Source organism: Panthera tigris, chromosome C2, assembly GCF_018350195.1.
Source record: "Panthera tigris isolate Pti1 chromosome C2, P.tigris_Pti1_mat1.1, whole genome shotgun sequence".
In the NCBI taxonomy this organism is placed as follows: domain Eukaryota; kingdom Metazoa; phylum Chordata; class Mammalia; order Carnivora; family Felidae; genus Panthera; species Panthera tigris.
In genome coordinates, this window is record NC_056668.1 from 28,709,400 (window position 1) to 28,730,654 (window position 21,255).

General features: G+C 36.4%; 2 protein-coding genes across 8 annotated transcripts in view; one reads left to right on the top strand and one right to left on the bottom strand.

Moving 5' to 3' along the window:
- The first annotated feature begins 201 nt into the window (after positions 1-201).
- HSPA13 (heat shock protein family A (Hsp70) member 13) lies at positions 202-12,686 on the top strand. Of its 2 annotated transcripts, XR_006207721.1 has the most exons (6): positions 202-301; positions 1,911-2,251; positions 5,916-6,129; positions 8,123-8,290; positions 9,612-10,516; positions 11,115-12,686. XR_006207721.1 is itself a non-coding variant. In XM_007088706.3 (5 exons), exons 1-5 carry the CDS (start codon positions 277-279, stop codon positions 10,277-10,279), a joined length of 1,416 nt encoding a protein of 471 aa, XP_007088768.1. In that variant the 5' UTR covers positions 202-276; the 3' UTR covers positions 10,280-12,686. The 2 variants fall into 2 exon arrangements, 1 of the variants encoding a protein (XP_007088768.1); XM_007088706.3 differs by having other exon boundaries at positions 9,612-12,686.
- Positions 12,687-18,510: 5,824 nt separating this feature from the next.
- Positions 18,511-21,255, bottom strand: part of LOC102965415 (multidrug resistance-associated protein 1-like) — an 87,754-nt gene continuing 85,009 nt past the window's right edge. For 5 of the 6 annotated variants that reach the window (XM_042956543.1, XM_042956544.1, XM_007088712.3 and 2 more), the window contains 2 exons: positions 20,130-20,324; positions 18,511-19,802 (listed from right to left, as the gene is read on the bottom strand). In XM_042956543.1, the coding sequence (XP_042812477.1) occupies positions 19,676-19,802; positions 20,130-20,324 (322 nt within the window). In that variant the 3' untranslated portion in view covers positions 18,511-19,675. The remainder of the gene's footprint in view (positions 19,803-20,129; positions 20,325-21,255) is intronic. The other variant, XM_042956545.1, reaches the window with a different exon arrangement.

Consider the following 21,255-nt stretch of genomic DNA (forward strand, 5'->3'; position numbering starts at 1 on the left):
TCCCTCTTCTTGGCTCTCCTCCACCTCAGCCTCATTGGTTTCGTAGCCCCGGCGTAGGAGGGCGGCTTAGACGTCACTGGCAGCTACTGAATGGAAGTTCTCAGTCCTGCGACCTGACGGTAAATGAAGTCCCTTCTCTGGTCAGATACGTAGCTTCTCCGACTGCGTCAGAGAAAAAGAACTACATTACCCAGTAGGCCTTGGGGCTGCGGGGCGGTGTGGGGGCGTCACCTCACGTCTGGTACAGTCATCCCAAGCCTCTTCGGCGGGACTGTGATGGCCGGAGAGATGACGATCTTAGGTCAGTGACCAGGGGTTCCCTGTGGCTGTTGCGGGCACTCGAGCGGTTTGGGGAGGCGGGGATAGGCGGGGGTGGTTGTCACCTCCTGGATCCAATTGGCGCAGTGGGAAGGGCTTCGAAAAGATGACTTAGAGTCGGTTTTTGGCTCTTGGGTTGCCGAATTGGGGGTCGCGTCTAGAATGGCCTGGGCCAGAGTAGGCCATGCAGGGCCGGCGGCGACCCTCTGCGTACATCCCAAGGACATCGGGCCTCAGGAACAGTTCTTTTCAAAAGAACGTCGATTTTGAGTCATTAGTTGAATTGAGGCCTTCGAGAGGCCGCAAGAACGTGCATCCCCAAGACCTCTTTGTAGAGGAAGGGGGAGGAGCAGCACCAGCAGCCTGAGCTGCAGAGTCCTGGGATGCTGCTGCATCTTGAGAGGTCAGGCCTCTTGGATGTGTGGTCTGATGCTCTTTCCACCCATCTAGTTTATCAATTAATACTCCCCGAATGGGAAAACGATGAAATGTTTCTGAAGTTTCCCACGTAGGAGCAAGTGGAAAGTGGGGTTGGCCCTTGATGTCCTTTTTTTTTTTTTTTTTTTTTTTTTTTTTTTTTTTTTTTGAGTTATGTGTTGAAGATGAGCGTACAGTTAGTGAAACAGACTCCTACCGATTGACGTTTGGGGTCGTATGTAACACGTATGGATATTCTCTCCTGAAAACAAATAACAGATTAATTGTAATTTCAAAGTGGCATCTTTCTTCATCACTTATGTTTACAATCTACATGGCGTTTGTTCATATTTGTGTGTTTTGGTTTTTTGTTTTTTTTTTTTTTTAATCAATTAATATTAGTTGAGCCTCTGCTATTTGCTAGGAGCCATTCCTGGTGGAGGGGATACAACAGTGAACAAAACCTGCCTTCAAGGGGCTTTATGTTGCCTTCAGGGTTCCACATTTATGGTTCTCTTTCCCTACATATTAACTCCAAGAAGTATTCCTTAATTCCTGTTTAAATACAAGAAGTTAACTGTGTTCTTTTGTAAAGTGACAGTTTAATATTTAAACAAGTTCCAAAATCATTTTACCAATTTATCCCGTTCATTCTTTTGGAAAGAGAAAGGAGATGAAGGGGTAGAGTTTTAGCCCTACGATAATAACAAAATGTTTGCTGTGGAAATTTTAATAATGAAATTTCTTTTTAATAATGATAATTAAAGCTGTGTAGAAAGCTATAAGATCTAAATACCAAATGATCAAGAATTTGAAATACATCTATATTTAACATTTATCTAGCTTTTGCTAGAGATAAATGGGTTTTCCTGTCAGCATCAGCACAATTAAAAGTTTTTACTTCTCATTCACCAAGGTGAAGTACACAGACCTACAACTAGAGGAGCTTTTTGTTGTTGTTGTTCCTTCATTTTAATTGTGTTATGATCACTTTGCATTATGAAAAACTTGATGCCTGAGAGAATTGTTACCATTAGTACTATAAAAGAAAATATTTTGAGAGTGTGGATTATTAGTATTATCTCAAAGAGTGATATTAAAGGGAGTTTGCTGTAGTAATTTAGCGTATCATACTAGTTTACTAAGACCTATCTTTTAATTTGCCTGTATTTCAGGATCAGCTGTTTTGACTCTCCTGTTGGCTGGCTATTTGGCACAACAGTATTTACCATTGCCTACTCCTAAAGTGATTGGCATTGACCTTGGCACCACCTACTGTTCGGTTGGGGTGTTTTTTCCTGGCACAGGAAAAGTAAAGGTCATTCCAGATGAAAATGGGCATATCAGTATACCCAGCATGGTGTCCTTTACTGACGATGATGTGTATGTGGGTTATGAAAGCTTAGAGCTCGCAGATTCCAATCCTCAGAACACAATATATGATGCCAAAAGATTCATAGGCAAGATATTTACCCCAGAAGAGCTGGAGGCTGAGATTGGCAGATACCCGTTTAAGGTAAGTGATTAGGCTAAAATCTATTTTAATTTTAGTTCAGCGTATATTGTTGCAAATGATGCCTTATACAACACTCTGTTTCGCCTTAATCTGCGTGGAAGGCATGTTACAACAAGCAGACCTACAGCAATTCCAGAATGAGTCGATTCGTTGGCTCCACAGTGCTATCATGGACTCGGAGCCTTAGCTGTATCCTTGCTCTGCCATCCTCAGAGTGTCTGCTTAGCTCTTTGTTTCATTGTAGCAAGAAAGCTGAAGCCCCCATGTACTATGGATCAATGGCCAGATAGCCAGATAGATGGACAGATGCTTTGTGGGTGTTAGGTTATACACATTTGTGTACTTAAAAAAAAGAGAGAGAGATCATACTAGGCATTGCTGTTTTATGACTTGTTTGAAACTCAACAATGTGACACGGACAGTTGGATAATAGGGTCACATTGTTTTCATGGACACTTGGAACGGCTATTCCTATATTTGTCCATTCTCCATAAGTGCACATTTTATTTTTTCCCTGGTTTTCCACTTATGTTGTAACTTCTTTGAGTAGCCTTGTACATATATCTTTGTGTTCTTCTTGATCATTTCCTAAACTGGAATTGTAGAAGTAGGAGAATTTGAGTTCTCTGAGTACTTTGATTGATATTGTCAAATTGTGCGCTGAAAGGTTGTGTGTCTTAACTATCTTCTTTAGAATGCTTACGTCTTCCCTAGTTACTATTTTTTAATCTTTGCCAATAAATAAGTGAAAATTGTATCTTATATTAATTTTTCATTCCTTTGATTTTTAGTGAGGTCAGATTTTTTTTTTTTAATATGTTCATTGGCATTTTTATTTTCTTTAGGAATCCTATTTTGGGGTGTATCTTTTTTTATGACTATAAAATACCTTTGTGATATGTTTTCAGTGTTTTTTTTTGTTTGTTTCTAATGTTCTTTTTATTTAACTGATGCTATATAATTTTGCTTTTGAGCTTTCAAGAATGTTAAATTTTCAGGACACCTGAGTGGCTCAGTTGGTTAAGCGTCTGATCTCACAGTTTATGGGTTCGAGCCCCGCGTCAGGCTCTGTGCTGACAGCTCAGAGCCTGGAGCCTGCTTTGAATTCTGTGTCTCCCTGTCTCTCTGCCCCTTCCCTGCTCATGCTCTGTCTCTCTCTGTCTCTCAAAAATAAATAAACATTGAAAAAAATTTTTTTTTTAAATGTTAAATTTTCATGTGGCAAATCATCTTGAAATTAAAAAAAAAATGCTTATAGACTCTTACAGACTTACAATGCCCTTTTCCATCCTATCCATTTGAATTTTTTTCTAATACTTTTACTTGAGCGTTTGTAAGGTTGTGTTTTGATGTTTTTTCTTTTAAATATTTTAATTCTTTTTTTCATTATGGTAAGTGTACTCTTTAATCCCCATTGCTTATTTTATCCATACCCCCAACCCATGTCTTTTAAATATTTAAATGTTCTTTCCATAGAGGGTTTTCTTTTCTTTTTTTTTTTTTTGGTAATTATGAAGTGGAATTCTAAACGAATAGGTTTTAAAATTAATAGCTGTATCAGTGCTGTTTATTGAATAAAATTCTCAGATCTTTTATGCATATACAAAGGAGAACATAAATTTACCCCATGTATTTCTTATATTTATTTCTTTGTTCTTTTTTAGCTTTATTCTTAGAATCTTTTATTAATTTATAAATCTTTCATAAGCAGTGCTTAAATTATATAAAGCTATACATGTCCTCAAAATTATGATTTTGAGTGTATTACGTATTGATGCAAGTTATTTTTTCCCTAACTTTTAGGGTATAACTGACATGCAGCCCTGTATAAGTTTATGGTGTACAACATAATGATTTGACTTAAATATGTTGTGAAATGTTTAGCACAATAAGTTAACATCCATCATCTCATATAGAGAAGAAGAAATAAAATTTTTTCCTTTGTTGTGAGAGCTCTTAGAATTTATTCTCTCAACAGCTTTCATATATACCACACAGCGGTATTAACTCTGGTTATCATGTTGAACATTATGTTCCCAGTACTTGTTTACCTTATGACTGGAAGTTTGTACCTTTTGTTTTGACCATCTTCATCCATTTTGCCCATGCTCCCATCCCCTGCCGCTGGCAAACCAGCTGACAAACCAGCTTATCTGAGTGGTTGTTGTTTTAGATTCTACACATGAGAGATCATATAGTGTTTGTCTTTCTCTGACTTATTGACACTTAGTGTAATACTCTCAGGGTCCATTCATGTTGTCACAGACAGAAGGATTTTCTTTTTCATGGCTGAATAATATTTCATTATGTGTGTATATCAACATTATCCATTTATCTGTTGATAGACACTTAGTTTGTATTCGTGGCGTGGCTATTGTAAGTAAATGCTGCTGTGAACTTGGGGGTGCAGATAGCTACACAAGGGTATATTCCCAGAAGTGGAGTTGCTACATCATACGGTAGTCCTAGCTTCAGTTTTTTGAGGAACTTCTGTACTGTTTTCCAACACGGAGTTGTTTTCAGTTTTTGTTGTTGTTGTTAAGCTTCTAAGTGTTTTGATTTTTTTTGTTGTTTGTTTCACCTGGGCTCTGAGGGTATGGTGTCTTTGAATCTTATTTTAATCGTGTCTTGTTTTTGCTTTTCCCAGATACGTCTGTTTTAATCGTAGCTTGTTTTTGTTTTTCCCAGATAGGTCTGTGGATGGTCAAGTTTCTTCATTGAAACCTATTGTACAGTCTAGAGCAATGAGAGTAAAGTTCTTATAATTTCTTAAAAGAGACTAATTGTCTTTACTATTGATATTAATATAGTCTGTTGGTGAAAGTGGAATAGTATGTTTTAGAATTAATCTATTTCTTTATTTTTATTTAATTTATTTTTTAAAGTTTATGTATTTTGAGAGAGAGAGAGCATGCATGCACAAGCAGGGGAGAGGGAGAGAGAGAATCCCAAGCAGGCTCCACACTGTCAGTGAAGAACCAGACTAGAAGCTTAATCCCCCACAAACCGTGAGATCTTGACCTGAGCCAAAATCAGTAGTCAGATGCTTAAATGACTGGGCCACCCAGGTGCCCCTCATCTAGTTTTTTAAATATACAACCACATTAGCAGGGATAAGGAGCTGATACATGATACATGTTTTCATGGAAATAAGAATGTAAATGATACTTGATTCTTGGATAAGAACATAATGAACTACTAAAATGATTCGTGTTAATATGTATCAGAACATTTGTTCAGTTATCAATTATTTTTGGAAACAAGTTAATTAAAAGAAGATCCTGAATCAAATACATGATCCAGCAACTTTTATTCCTTATATTTCATCTTTTTTCTTTTATTCGTTTAACAAATATATATTGAAGATCTTCTGTGTTCCATTTATATGCTTGGTGATGAATTTGGTTATTCTGCTGTTATTGAAAGCTATGGTGTTGATTCGCTTTATAGATTTTGAAGTATAACTTTTAATAACTTCTCATCTTGGTAAATGACAAGATTACAAAAAATTTTATGACCTTATGAAGTTAAAATTTTTATTGAATAAGTCCAGTGTGTATGTATGTATGTGTTTAAGTATATGTGTGTGGATGTGTACACACACAGTTTTACATTTCTTTCTGTCCTTTTTGTTTTGTTTGTTTTTTACTAATCCTATTCATAGGTTTTAAACAAAAATGGAATGGTTGAGTTTTCGGTGACAAGTAATGAGACCATCACCGTTTCCCCAGAATATGTTGGCTCTAGACTACTGTTGAAGTTAAAGGAAATGGCAGAGGAGTATCTCGGAATGCCAGTTGCTAATGCGGTTATTTCTGTACCAGCAGAATTTGATCTAAAACAGAGAAATTCAACAATTGAAGCTGCTAACCTTGCAGGTAATACCACCCTTGCCTGTGTTGAATTTTTTCTCAAAATGTTCTTATTTTGAAAATCTTCTGTAGTAAGGTATATCACTTTGCAAACCACCTAATTATCTAGGCATGTAAATAAACCCAAAGTGGTAAATTAGATGGATTTTGATATACATAAAGATAAAAATTAAAAATAATTCTATAGCGCAATGTAAAATGCAACATATTATGACGACGGCCAATAAGATAGTCCTGTGACAAAGACTGAGGACATGGGTTCATGATAGCAGTGAGGAATTTTTTTTATAAATTTTCTTTAATGTTAAGATGAGTGTAATATTTTTTTTTTTTAAAAATCTGAGGTGGAAGAGAACTCATTTAAAACCATTCAGCAAATATTGGGTGCCTTGGCAAACAAAACATAAATCCCTGTTTCCATGGAGCTTCTATTCTATTGGAGAGAAACAGAAAGTCTGTATTAAAGATAAGTATATTATGGGGTTTCTCACCCCTAGCATATTTGGGCCTAGATATTTGGGCCTAGATAATTCTCTTGTGGGAAACTGCCCCATGCATTATAGGAGAGTTAGTAGCATCCCTAGCCTCTGCTCACTAGATGCCAGCAGCACCAGTCTCTCCAGGACGTGACAGTCATCTGTCTTCTGGCATTGCCCAGTGTTCCCTGAGGGCCAGAATTGCCCCTGGTGCAGAGCCCTGATAAATGTGTATCAGAAAGAAATGTGCTGTGGAAGACAGAACAGCATAAAACGAGGATTGCTGGGGATGGTCAGGAAGTGGGGGACTTGGGTTTTACAGTGGCCAAGTAGGCCTCCTTGAGAAGGTGACATGTAAGCAGATTTGAAGGAGGTGAGGTTGTTAGGCAAGCAGATATACAGAGGAAGTCTGTTGCAGGAGAGAAAACAGTCATTTAGCAGCCATAAAATGGGAATTTGCTGGCACATGTGAAGATGAGAAGTAGGTAGTGTGGCCAGAGCAGAGTGAGTGAAGTCAGAGAGCTAAAGGAGATGGTGTTAAGGTTTTTAAATAAATTCTTCAGAGTTTGAATAGTTTTTTATGGTTCCTGATGCATAATAGCATATTGCTTGCTAAACCACTCATTAAGTGTGGCACTTAGGGTAAAGCAAGAAATTTGCACAAAGAAATCTGAACTTTCACTGTTCACTGTAATGTTTAACATTATCTTCAAGATCAGATTGCTGTATATTTCAGATTTGCATTTGAGGGTCCTAAATTTTTTTTTGAGGGTTCTAAATTTTAAGTCTACTTTTTGAGTCATTGTGTCTATTGAAATATTTCATCTAATTTTTATCTATTTGTCTGCTTGTTTTTATCAGTCTTTTTTTTTTTTTTTTTAAGTTTCTTTATTTTGAGAGAGACAAAGGGCAAGTAGGGGAAGGGCAGAGAGAGAGGGAGTGAGAGAGAATCCCGAATCCCAAGCTCAGAGCCCAACACGGGGCTCGATCCCACAAACTGAGATCATGATCTGAGCCGGAATCAAGCGTCAGATGCTTAACCAACTGAGCCACCCAGGAGCCCCTGTCAAAGTCATATGTATGTATATATGATATATATATCATATATACATATATATGATGTTTTATTTATTTTTGAGAGAGAGAGAGACAGAGACAGTGCAAGCGGGGGAGGGGCAGAGAGAGGGAGACACAGAATTTGAAATAGGCTCCAGGCTTTCATTTCCACAGCAATTTATTATAGCACGTAATGATTAAGCTTTTATTGCTTATGTATTCCCAAGTAAAATAATGAGAATTAGAAGAAGCTAAGAGTTTTTTTTAATTAAATATTAATTAATAAAGACTAGAATGATACATTCCACTGAATCTGGGCTTTTCTTTTTTTTTACCTTAAAAGCCGTTGTTACTCATTGGGGTTCATGCTTTAGAAAACACACGAACATCGTGTGAGGTTGAGTGGGACGAAATTTTGATAATGGTGTCCTCCGATGAATTGTTCTTCCTTCCAACCAATCTTACAGGACTGAAGATCTTGAGGGTAATAAATGAACCCACGGCGGCAGCTATGGCCTATGGCCTCCACAAGGCTGATGTCTTCCACGTCTTGGTGATAGATTTGGGCGGAGGAACTCTAGATGTGTCGTTGCTAAATAAACAAGGAGGAATGTTTCTAACCCGAGCAATGTCTGGTAAGAAAAATACAGGGAGACTAAAAGAGGTTCACACAATGCTTTCCTTAGCACACCTAATGTGTTAAATGTTTATTTAAGATTTTTTTTCAGTGTACTTTGACTTCATTTTGGTAATCTATGTATGTAATTTTATAACCACCATTTGTGTATTTTTACAGCAAAAAGTAAAGTCTAAAAAAACTGACTGGGCATCCTACATGGTAGATAAATATACTGCCAGTTGTAGTTCACTGAGCCAGTAAGTAGGACTTGATGGCTGTGGTGAGGGGGACAGAAAGCCATAAATACCCTTTAAAATGAGGAGTGATCAGTTTATTTCATTTGATAATATATTTTACGAAATAGATGTCTTTAGAAAATCTAATACTATTAATAGTATTCTCTAAGAAATAAGAGGATTTTGCATTCTAAATCTTTCTTTAAAGGTTTTGTTTTAATTTAAGGAATTGAGCCTGTTTTGAAAGAGAAGTTGTCAGTTATAGGTTGTCTAACTCCTGCATTTTTCTTTTTCCTAACTGGATTCTTTAGAACCAAGTTCAGTGCCAGGGGTTTGTGCTACATTAATCTTTTCCCTTTACATCTCTTTTTCTTTTAATTTCAGCTCTTAAGCAAGCAAACATGTTATAAAAAGATAAAATGTCTACTCCTACTTTTTAATTATAAGGACTTTCTTCTTTTGAGACTAATGACAGTTAGTGTTTTTAAATTGCAATTAAAAGCTAATCTGTTGTCAATCTTTATCTTCTGAAAAATTATTTGATATCCTTAAGAAATATTTCCTTTTCTATCATTTAAAAATTTTAACCATGGGGGAAGGGAAGGGGAAAAAAATACTTTCAAACAGAGAGGGAGGCAAACCAAAAGAGACTCTTAAATACAGAGAACAAACTGAAGGTTGTTGGGGTGGCCAGGGGAGAGGGGAAAATGGGTGATGGGCATTGAGGATGGACTTGATGGGATGAGCACTGGGCGTTGTATGTAAGCGATGAATCATGGGAATCTATTCCCGCAGCCAAGAGCACACTGTGTACATATGTTAGCTAACTTGAAAATAAATTATATTTAAAAAATTAAAACTAAGAAAAATAAGGATTTTAACCAGATATGCACTGTTTTTAAATAGAACACATTTTAGTTAAAATCTTTTTAACCCAATTATTTTTAATCAGTTTTTGTATGAATAAAATCTTAATAGTTAAGTACATTAAGCAAGAGATGTATGTCTAGAATATCATTTCCATACATACTACAGACATGTATATGCATATACACATACAAATGGATAAATGTAATATGAACTTTTTTATTTCTAACTTAGGAAACAATAAACTTGGAGGACAGGACTTCAATCAAAGATTGCTTCAGTACTTATATAAACAGATCTATCAAACATACGGCTTTCGACCCTCTAGGAAAGAAGAAATTCACCGATTAAGACAAGCTGTGGAAATGGTCAAATTAAACCTGACTCTTCATCAGTCTGCTCAGTTGTCAGTATTACTAACAGTGGAGGAAAAAGACAAGAAGGAACCTCAGAGTAGTGACACTGAACTGCCAAAGGACAGATTTTTCCCCGCTGATGGCCACCATGTGAACAGTGTGTTTGGAGCTGGCCTTTCTGAAAAGAAAAGTGGAGAAAGTCAGGTGTTATTTGAAACAGAAATATCACGGAAGCTCTTTGACACCCTTAATGAAGATCTCTTCCAGAAAATACTTGTACCCATTCAGCAAGTACTAAAAGAAGGCCACCTGGAAAAGACTGAGATTGATGAGGTGGTTTTGGTTGGGGGCTCTACTCGTATTCCTCGAATCCGCCAAGTCATTCAAGAGTTCTTTGGAAAGGATCCCAACACTTCTGTAGACCCTGACCTGGCCGTGGTGACAGGAGTGGCCATCCAAGCAGGGATCGATGGTGGCTCTTGGCCTCTTCAAGTCAGTGCTTTAGAAATTCCCAATAAGCATTTACAGAAGACCAACTTCAACTGAATTATAGAGGGATGATTATTTGTGATTGTCTCATGATCTCTTCCTCCTTATCAGACCACCTCCTCCAATAAAGAAAAATCTGAAAAATAATCTCACAAATTTATCTGAAAGGGAACATTTAGATACACAGAAATTTTACGTAACATTTTGTTTTAGGATGAAATGTGACCAGATTGATCCTATTTGATTTTGGAGAGATCACATTCCAACAAATACTTCTAAAATGACAGAATTGAGGTAAAACTCTTAAAGGAGCATGGGTGGCTTTGTTTTTTGGATTCTGGAAGCAGATAACCATATGCACTTAACGTTGTATTCTGTAAACATTGCCTGGTGCCAATTTTACAATTCCCAGTTCTTACTAAATTGTATTAGCAGGAGCTGGTAATTGATTGACTTGGTTATCACATGTAACTATTAGTTTGAGCTATACTTGAAGGACAGTATTGGTGTCAGATTTTTACATTGGCTGGGAGATAGGCAGTATTATTAATATAAGCTGCGTACGTAATATTCAGTAACTGACATGTATGTAATAAATTTGCTTTCACAAATTCAAACTTATGTGATTTATTCAAATGTTTCAGTACCAGACAGTAAAAGTAACCAACTTACACTCTAGTTCCTTCATTTGTTACGCATTATTTGCTTGGATTTCCATGATTCTGCCTGGTTAGAAAACAGGAATTATTAATTTGATTTGATACATGTCTTAATGTCATAATAAAGCCATCATCACTATCTCTTTTTTGTTATCCACAATGTTTGCAGACTTGGTAATTAGTAGTAATTAGCTACAGTATTTATGTTTTTGTTTTTGTATCTTTATTTTCAGTGAGCCCTGGACACTGTAGCTTGCATTTGAACTATCAAATCCTACTTGATTCAGTTTCTATGGAGATTTTACCCCATATTATTTGAATGAAGATCATTTGTAAAATCCTTATTACTGTTTCCCACTATCATTTTACAATAGTCACTCTTGGACTGTTTTTAGCCTTAAGGTTAGTATGTGATGAGAGCAAAAAAAATTGTGAATATTGGAAGTAATGTTGCAATCTAATGTGGAAGGCAATGTGGAAAAATTTCTACAAATCAGCATTTGTAGCAGTTTTGTTTTGCTTTTGTTTGTTTCTGTTTAGAAAAGCTACAGGGACCAAGAAAGAAAATATAGCAAGCAGTTCTGGGTCTGAGATGCCCATATTTAAAGATTTACTTATTTATTTTTTTTTCTTAATACAAGCATGCTTCATACCATATTCAAAGATTATACTCTGGTCAACATGTTTGTTGATGTAAAGTATGTCTGCTTTATATCCATTGTTGAATTTAAAGGCTGTTGAATTTCCAATCACTGAAAAGAGAACTAAGCAAACTCATTTCAGCAACATCAAAGCAATTCAGCTACTCATAATAAAAAGCTGAATGTTAATATTTTTCGCAGATCTAAAAAAATAACGTTAGCAATGAGATTGCTGTTAAGACACAATTTCAATCAAATAGTTTGTGTACGGAATGTCAAGTAGGTAGGAAAAAAATGTTTGTTGACATATTTTATTTTAGAACTAACAGAGAAATGCCAAAGATGAATCCTTCACTGCATTATGAAAATATTTGAGTGTTCTCTCAGACAGTATGAATCTTTAATAGATTTTAGAATTGGAAAAGATCTTTTTGCAAAGGTCTTTAAGAAAAAAGTGTTCCATCTGTCAAAATCTCCACATAAAATATCAATTTTAACCTGAAGAATTTTGACATTTTTTTAAAAAAAAAACCTTGACTTTCTCAAATACATGAGATAGTTTAGGACAATGTGTTAGGGCAACAATTTGTTAAAAAAGGGCAGCTAATCTCATATACTAAAAAGGGAATTTAAATAATTTGATTGTGTCTGAAAAATAGAATGGCAGTGTTGGAATTTGGGGGCAGTGTTTAGCATATTCTCTAATATAGTTACACCTTTAAAAATACGAAGTAATGTCTGTCTTTGATCATATTTTAGGGGGCTATATATAAATGGTCTTGAAATCAATGTAGTTTATTTATTTAAAAGACAAAAATGCTTCTTGAAAGGGATATTTATGCCTAATCTGAAAACATTTTTCATAAAACAAACCTAATACATTTTGGTTGTACATCTAGCTAGTGTTTTTTGAAGTGCATAACTTTTTAAATATTAACTGATGTATGATTAGAATATGTGAATGAGTAATTTATTTTGTATCAGGAATGTTTTGGTACTGTGTTTTCACTCAAACCACTGACTTAACAGATGCTACTGTGTATCACATGTACTGAAAACTATATAGTTCTTGTGCATAGCAGATTGTGCCTCTTAAATTTGTGTGTGTACAGGTAATTCACATTTTAATGTAAATAAATACCACTTTGAAGTTTGTTTTTTAAACTGTGTACTTTATTTTCCATTCAGGACTAGGCCAGAGGACATTTTTGAGGTTTACAAGTGACAGAGAAAGTAGGGATAGAGCTGATCTGATGCTCATGGCATGTGACTTCAGCAGCTGTTGCCTACTTGCCTGCATCCTGACTCTGGGGTTGCTTCTGTACTTTTCTAATTTTTCTAATTTCTGTATTTTCCTAATTTAGAAGAGACAGTTCCTTTACCATCTGAATAGTATGTCCAGTATTCTGAATACCAATTCATGGCCTTTGACCATAATGGTGCCAAGACCTAAATTAACCTATAGTTAATAAATAATCCTGCATAATTGGTTGATTCATTAATACTTTGTAATTTTCTGATAAAGTTCATCTTATTCTTTGGACAAAAACTACATAAACATTTGGCCAAAGTGTCATTTGTTGCCCCTGTGCTTCTGGCCAAGACCTAATGAAAAGGAACTGACTCAACTAAATATCAGATGAAATATATGAAACAACAGGACTTTGCACATCATGGTCAACATTAATTCATGTCCATTACCTCTGTAAAATCATAGATATGGCAATGCAGGGAAAGCAGAAGACTGTTTTGTAATACCTGGAGACTTACACAAATGCTCAGAACAGAAAGCCAAAAGCAGATGTTTAGAGGGAATTCATGGTGACTGAAGTGTTATCAATATGTATTTTGCATTCCTATTTGCACTTCACTGTCACTCATTCCAAATCATTTAAGTCTTACTTTCTGAACACATTACATTTTCTACTACATATATCAGCAGTAAACCAATTGTAAATATGTTAATGATGAGCTACATTTTATAAATGTGAATGCAAACATTGACCTTTATTGCTTATCTTCGCACACACACAAAAATGCATGTGTGTTACTTCCCTTCTAACATCTTGGAGCAAATAGTTTTCAAGATTTTCACAATATTTTTTTATAAATATCAAATATTTCTCCATTTATAACCTATTTTTACATTTTACTCATACATCTGTTCATGTTTATCTTGTTCTTTGTGCCATGCTCAGGAGATAAACAAGATTCCTGTCTTTGATCAACTATATAACTACCCATGTACTCAGATTGGTCAATCCATAAAAAAACAGGTGAGCAACTCTGGTTACCTTTGTCAGAGATCAAGAGAAGCCAGTCAGCCTTGGCCCAGTTCATACCCACTACCTTGGCCTTACTAATTCAGTAGTAGCACAGCAGCCACATGAACTACCTAGTCTTCATTTCCATTAGCACATTTAGAGAAATAGAGCTCACAATATAGCCAGAAGTCAAGATTTCAGTGTTCTAGAGATGGCCCACTTGCTTAGAAAATGACAGCCAGAAAGATGGGAGTTGGGAAAACAGGAAGGAACTAGATCTCTCCTGACTGCTACCTCCTCAAGTGACATAATAACCTGATAATAATATAGCCATATTGTGTAGCAATGGGGATTAGATCTTATTTTAATCCCTGGTTATCCCAAAGTTGCTGTGTATAAAAGAGACTTTCATAAACAGTGGCTCAATTTTGCCCTTTATATTAACAGTGCATTCTGTGATGGGTTTATAAATAGGAGACACCAATTGCAAGGAGCTGTGACTGCTGATACTGAAATGGCTAACATGTTATTGAATGTGTTTTATATGCCAGACACTGTCCTAAGAGTTTGTGTTACATGACTTAATTTTCAAAAACTTTAGGAGGTAGATAAAATTGTTACTACCAAGTAAGCCCAGAGAAGTAAGTTAACTTGCCCCAGTGTACAGGACTACAAAGTGGTGAGAGTGGAGTTGAACATCCTATCTCACGATCCAGTAGCTTTAAAAACTACTGTGTTTTCCTTTTTTAGTTTTCTTGATTATGTTTCCTAAGCGGAAGGCTCTACAGATCAGTTATAACTATTATTTGTGTGTATATTAAAATACAGCATTACATCTCAATACTGTTGGATACCAAAGCTATGCTAGAAAATATATCAAATTACCATTACTAAACCATTTTGACCTACAAAAATGGCTATTTCGTATGGTTCAAACGAATAATACATTTGAAAAAGCAGCCTGCCCCCAAGCTTTAATTCCGTTTACTATGCTTACAACACTATTGGTTTTAAGTCCTTCTCTATTTTTAACCACCAGACTCTTGTTAACTAGCTCTCCCAGGAATGGGACATCTTAGTAGGCACTGCAAAGACAATCAATTTTCTCATCACATGGACCTGGAGTCTACATTTTATTGGCCAAGATCTTGAAATCTTATTTTTGGAAACATAGGGTGGATAATAATACCTTTCTTATATTCCTTAGTGAAGACTGAAGTAACAAATGATTCCAATGCCTCACACATTAGTTGGCATAGGTATGCTTTCAATAATAAATATCCTCAATATCCTAAAAAATTCAACTTAATGCTGCTTAGGATTTTCCTTCTATAAGCTAAGATAAATATTTCTATATATTGAAATTATAATCCTTATCTTCTTAAATCTGTTTCGGAGTTAGACTTTAAGCAAACCAGACAATCATTGAATACACATGTTTGTTTTAAAAATTCAAATGAACTTACTTCTCTGTAATCCAGTCATACTGAGGACCTTGCACTTTCCTTCTCGTATACTTCAGTGATTGAATAAGCTTTGTGAACGTAATTGAAATGAAAATGTAATACTAATTTCTTAAAACATGAAAAAAATATTTTTGAGTAATTTTGACTTAGTCATATTTTATGTTTACTTTTGCTTTCTTTTTACTCTTTATTTAAAGTATACTATATGTTATATGTGTGTGTATACATATACATATGTGTGTATATATAGATATAGATATAGTTATAGATAGATATAGATATATAGATATAGATATAAAACTGCACTCCTAAGTATATGGCTTGATGAATTTTCACAAATTGAACCAATACTCAGACCCAGATCAAGAAACAGAATATAACCAGTATCCAAGAAGCCCAATTTGTGTACCCCTTCAATCTTGTCCCCTCTGTCTTTACCAAGAAGAAACAGTATCCTGACTTCTAGTAGCAGTATACTTTTTCCTTTTTAAAAAAACTTTTGTAGAAACAGAATTATAGAATCACATACTACTACTCCTTTGCAGTTGGTTTCTTGCCCTCAACATCTTACTTGTGAGATCCGTCCTTACTGTTGCCTGTAGCTGTTGTTCACGCTCATGGCTGTATACATTTCTACTGTGTGACTGCGCTGCAGTTTATTCAGGCTACTGTTGATTTCCCATTTGGTTTTTTAAATTACAGAGGGTCACAAATAATAAACGAATGAATGAATGAATGAATGAATAAATAGCAGAAGGTCTCTGGTTGATTTACCAAAGGTGTAAATAGGCTAAAACAATTTTTTTTTTTTTTTAACATTTATGTATTTTTGAGACACACAGAGAGAGAGCATGAACAGGGGAGGGTCAGAGAAAGAGGGAGACACAGAATCTGAAACAGGCTACAGGCTCCGAGCTGTCAGCACAGAGCCTGACGCGGGGCTCAAACCCACGGACCGCGAGATCATGACCTGAGCCAAAGTCGGACGCTTAACCGAGCCACCCAGGCACCCCAACAATCTTTTAACTTAATGAAATATCTAGATCCCTTTCCTTTTTAATTTTTTAAAAATGTTTATTTTTGAGAGAGAGAGAGGGAGACAGAGCATGATTGGGGGAGGGGCAGAGAGGGAGACAGAATCCAAAGCAGGCTCCAGTCTCCCAGCTGTCAGCATAGAGTCCCACGCGGGGCTTGAACTCAGGAACTGCGAGATCATGACCTGAGCTGAAGTCGGACGCTCAACCAACTGAGCCACCCAGGCGCCCCTCCCTTTGCTTTTTTTATTTAAAAAAATATTTTTTTAAATGTTTATTTTTGAGACAGAGAGAGACAGAGCATGAACAGGGGAGGGGCAGAGAGAGAGGGAGACACAGAATCGGAGGCAGGCTCCAGGCTCTGAGCCATCAACCCAGAGCCCGATGCGGGGCTCAAACTCACAGACCGTGAGATCGTGACCTGAGCTGAAGTCGGACGCTTAACCGACTGAGCCACCCAGACGCCCCTCCTTTTTTTAAACTGAAGTATAATTAACATGCAGTATTGTATTAGTTTCAAGTGTACAATATAATGATTCAATAATGCTATACATTACTCAGTGCTCATCAAAATGTGTAGTTTTAATCCTCTTCGCCTCTTTCACCCATCCCCCTACCCATCTTCCCTTGGGCAACCACCAATTTGTTCTCTGTATTTAAGAGCATGTTTTTGGGGGGCTCCCTGTGTGGCTCAGTTAGTTGAGTGTCTGACTCTTGATTTTGGCTCAGGTCATGATCCCACAGGGGCGTGGGATAGAGTCACCCATCAGGCTCTGCCCTGAGCACTGGAGTCTGCTTAAGATTCCCTCTCTCTCCTGCCCACTTGCACTCTCTCTCTTAAAAAGAAAAAAAACAAAAAAACAAACAAAAAACCCCAGTTTTAAAATCTTCTTGTCCTTTTTTTGTTTCTTAAATTTTACATATGAGTGAAATCTTATGGTATTTGTTCTTCCCTGACTTGTTTTACTTAGTATTTTACCCTCTAGATCTATCCATGTTGTTGCACATGACAAGACTGATTTATTGTTCTTTTTTTTTTTAATTTTTTTTTAACGTTTATTTATTTTTGAGACAGAGAGAGACAGAGCATGAATGGGGGAGGGTCAGAGAGAGAGGGAGACACAGAATCTGAAACAGGCTCCAGACTCTGAGCGGTCAGCACAGAGCCCGACGAGGGGCTCGAACCCACGGACCGTGAGATCATGACCTGAGCCGAAGTCGGACGCTCAACCGACTGAGCCACCCAGGCGCCCCCTGATTTATTGTTCTATAGCTGAATGATATTCTTTTTATATACACACATGCACACACATACATACATACTGTATCTTCTTTATCCATTCATTTATTAATGGGCACTTCAGTTGCTTCTGTATCTTGGATATTATAAATAATGCTGCAATAAACAAGAGGGTGTATATATCTTCTCAAATTAGTGTTTTTGTTTTCTAGTAATGGAATTACTGGATGATATGGTAATTATATTTTTAATTTTTTGAGGAACCTCATTCTGTTTTCCACAGTGGCTGCACCAATTTGCATTCCCACCATAGAGTTCCTTTTCCTTCACATTCTTGCCAACCTTGTTATTTCTTGTGTTTTTGATTTTAGCCATTATGACAGGTGTAACATATCTCACTGTAATTTTGATTTGCATTTCCCTGATAATGAATGATGTTGGGCCTCTTTTCATGTCTCTGTTAGCCATGTATATGTCCTCTTTGGAAAAATGTCTATTCAGGTACTCTGCCCATTTTTAATCAGTATACTCATTTTCTTGGTGTTGAGTTGTATACGTTCTTTATATATTTTAGATATTAACCCTTTATCAGATATATCATTTGGAAATATCTCTCCCATTCAGTAGTTTGCCTGATGTTTTGTTAATGGTTTCCTTTAGTATGCAAAATCTCCCAATAGTTTATTTTTGCTTTTGTTTCCCTGGTTAAGGAGACATATCTAGAATAACGTTGCTAGGCCAATGTCCAAGAAATTATTATGTTTTCTTCTAAGAAAACATTAGATTTCAGGTCTCATATTCAGGTCTTTAATCTATTTTGAGTTTATTTTTGTGTATGGTGAAAGAAAGTAGTCCAGTTTCATTCTTTTGTAGGTAGCTATCCAGTGTTCCCAACATCATTTGTTGAAGAGTCTAGATCCCTTTCTTAATGGAATTCAACAGATATTTATTCATTGTTTACTGAGTACAAAATATAGTGGTTGACACTTCAGGGATTGTAAAGACAGGAAAACACCTCTAGTGGCTTCCATTCTAATGGAAGGAGGCTTTAGATAATCTAGGGTTTTATAACTTAAAGCAAATTTTCATAAATACCTGTAGGGATGAAGCTAGGTTGTACATGGCTGTAGGAAGGAGAAAAAGTGAATAAAAGAAATAATTGATGGTTTTTCAAGAACATGTTAAAATATTTTATTAAAACCATCTTGAAAGGAAAACGCCATTAAAATTTAAATACTTCAAATTTGAAGGGCAACTCAGAGAAATAATATTGCTTGTATTACATAAAACTACTATATTAAAAAGTCCTTCAAAATATGATTAGTATTACAAATCAACAATCTTCTTGTGAATGTATACCATCTGATATATAAGTCACTGAGGTTAACCCAACCAAAAGTATAAGGTTGCATAGAAAATACCATTTTTTAATTCAAAGTCAATAGTAAAAATATTTTTTTAAATAAAGTACACCAGAAAATTCAGTTAATATACAATCACTGTTTCCAAAATCAACTGAATAACTCTTAATATTTTTTGTGATTCCTCCATCATTTTATATGCTGTCCAGTAGCTCAGCATATATTATGTATGTCTATAAATACCTGTATCATATACTTGAAAATGCCGAGTCATTCATTCTTCAAACATTTGTTGGGTATCAACTGTATGAAAATCACTATGCTAGGAACTTCACATACAAAGACAACTGAAACTGGGTACTCGCCTTTAAGTAGCATTAGTGGGAAGACAGACTAAAATAACTGAAATAGAGTCCCTGCCATGGTACATGGGTATGCATGTGGGGATGGTGAGGGCACAGAAATGGGGCAGCTGGATCAGACTGGAGAACAGAGGGGAATATCAGGGGACATGTCACAGAGAAGGTGACTCCTGGATGAACTCAGAGATCTTAAAGGACAAATGGCATGTAGCACACTGGGTGCTGTGGAGCAGGCCGATATTCCAGAGGGCAGGAATGGAAGAGAGAAGTTTGGGTACAGCCCAGGAAAGTTAGAAATACGATGCTTATCGATATTTATGCCAACATGTAGCTAGGGGCCTGTCTTTGTGCACTGCACCTTGTCATTTTCTTAAATACTAACTTATTTTTTACTCAGTATAACCAATACACAGCTAAAATCATTCATTATTTTGTCACTGAATCTTGTGTTATTCCTGCTTCTGTTAGCATTTCAAAGAAAAGTCCTTTCTGGCATATCAAATTCTGTGGTGTTCCAAATTCTGTAATCCTTCCAGAGTCTAGAACAAGTACCCTGCAATGTGAAAAGAACCCAGTCAGGTAATTATAATCAGTTTTCCAGTTCACCTTTTTTTCTTTTTCTTTTTCTTTTTCTTGATAAAGTAAAGTTTAGATTACGTAGTGAGTTATGTCACTACAAAATATGGGGACCACGGAACTCAAGAAGTATATCCAGTTTTCTAATATTCTGTTAGGATTAGCATATTCTTCTAGTTGTTTCAGAAAACAATTGTTTTCAGCACAGGTAAAATTATTAATGGCAATCAGTATGTTTAGTGTATTCAGTGGCTATCTCTATAGAGATATAGAGAGATGTTTTATTTCTGAAAACAAAGCATACCTATCAGAATCAATGATAGAATGCAATCTGTGTGCAATCGTCAGGATGGTACAATCGGAAAACTCCTTCCTGACTGTGGTCTGCACCAGGTTATCAGTCTCAAAATCGATGGAAGCTGTTGCCTCATCCAAGATGAGAATTTTTGTTTTTCGAAGCAAAGCACGAGCAAGACAGACAAGCTGCCGTTGTCCAACGCTGTTAAAAAAATAAGTAAAATAACTTCTACAGTGGACTTTATGGCTACACACTTCGCGCTCTGTAATTCTGATTACATTGCAATTCACTTTCTAAGCCACACATTCATTTATTCAAGAAATATTTATTTTGTCAAAAGAGACAAAAATCTCAATGTGGAGTTTATATTCTTATGGGTAGACAGAAAAAATAAACATGATAAATGAGTAAAATGCATAGTAATAAGAAGAATTCAAGCACACAGGAAGGGAGGGTATAGAGAGTGGGCATGGGGTGAACATTAGATGGGCCTGCCAAAGAAACCCTCACTGGATTGAGGAAGTTGCCTTTTATTTCAAGACCCTTAGGAAGGGGAGACTGAGCCATGCAGATTTCCAGTGGAAACTTGTTCCTGGCAAAGGGAACAGAAGATGCAAAATCCCTGAGGCAGTCAAGGGCTGGCTAGGCATGTTGAGGAAACAGCAAGGGGGCCAGTGTGGCAGAAACAGAGGCAGGGAGAGAGCAACCAAGAGGCTGAGTCATGCAATGCAGGGCTTGAGGGGATCTAGTTCTCTTATATCTCTGATCACAGGGAGGATCTAGTTCTCTTTCCTTATGTCTCTGATCACATGAAAGGGACTGTCATTGGTCATCAAACCGCCAGGAAGAAAAAAGGAGCCCTTTACAACATTTTTAGGAAGAAAGTTATTCGAGTAGGAGTCTTTATAAAAGAAGAGTCGATTAAATATGACTTTTCAGACTGTATTGTTCCTTCCCCCCGCCCTTTCTTCCTTTCACCAGCATTTCCCAACCAGTGGCTACCATTTTATTCCTTGTACCTCTTCCCTAGAGGGAATCAGCAATAGTGTGCTCCGAATAGACCAAAGGAAGTCTTTGGTGACTCAGGAGCGACTTCCCTTTGAGGCTAACTCAAAGTTCCTAAGGAGCCTTG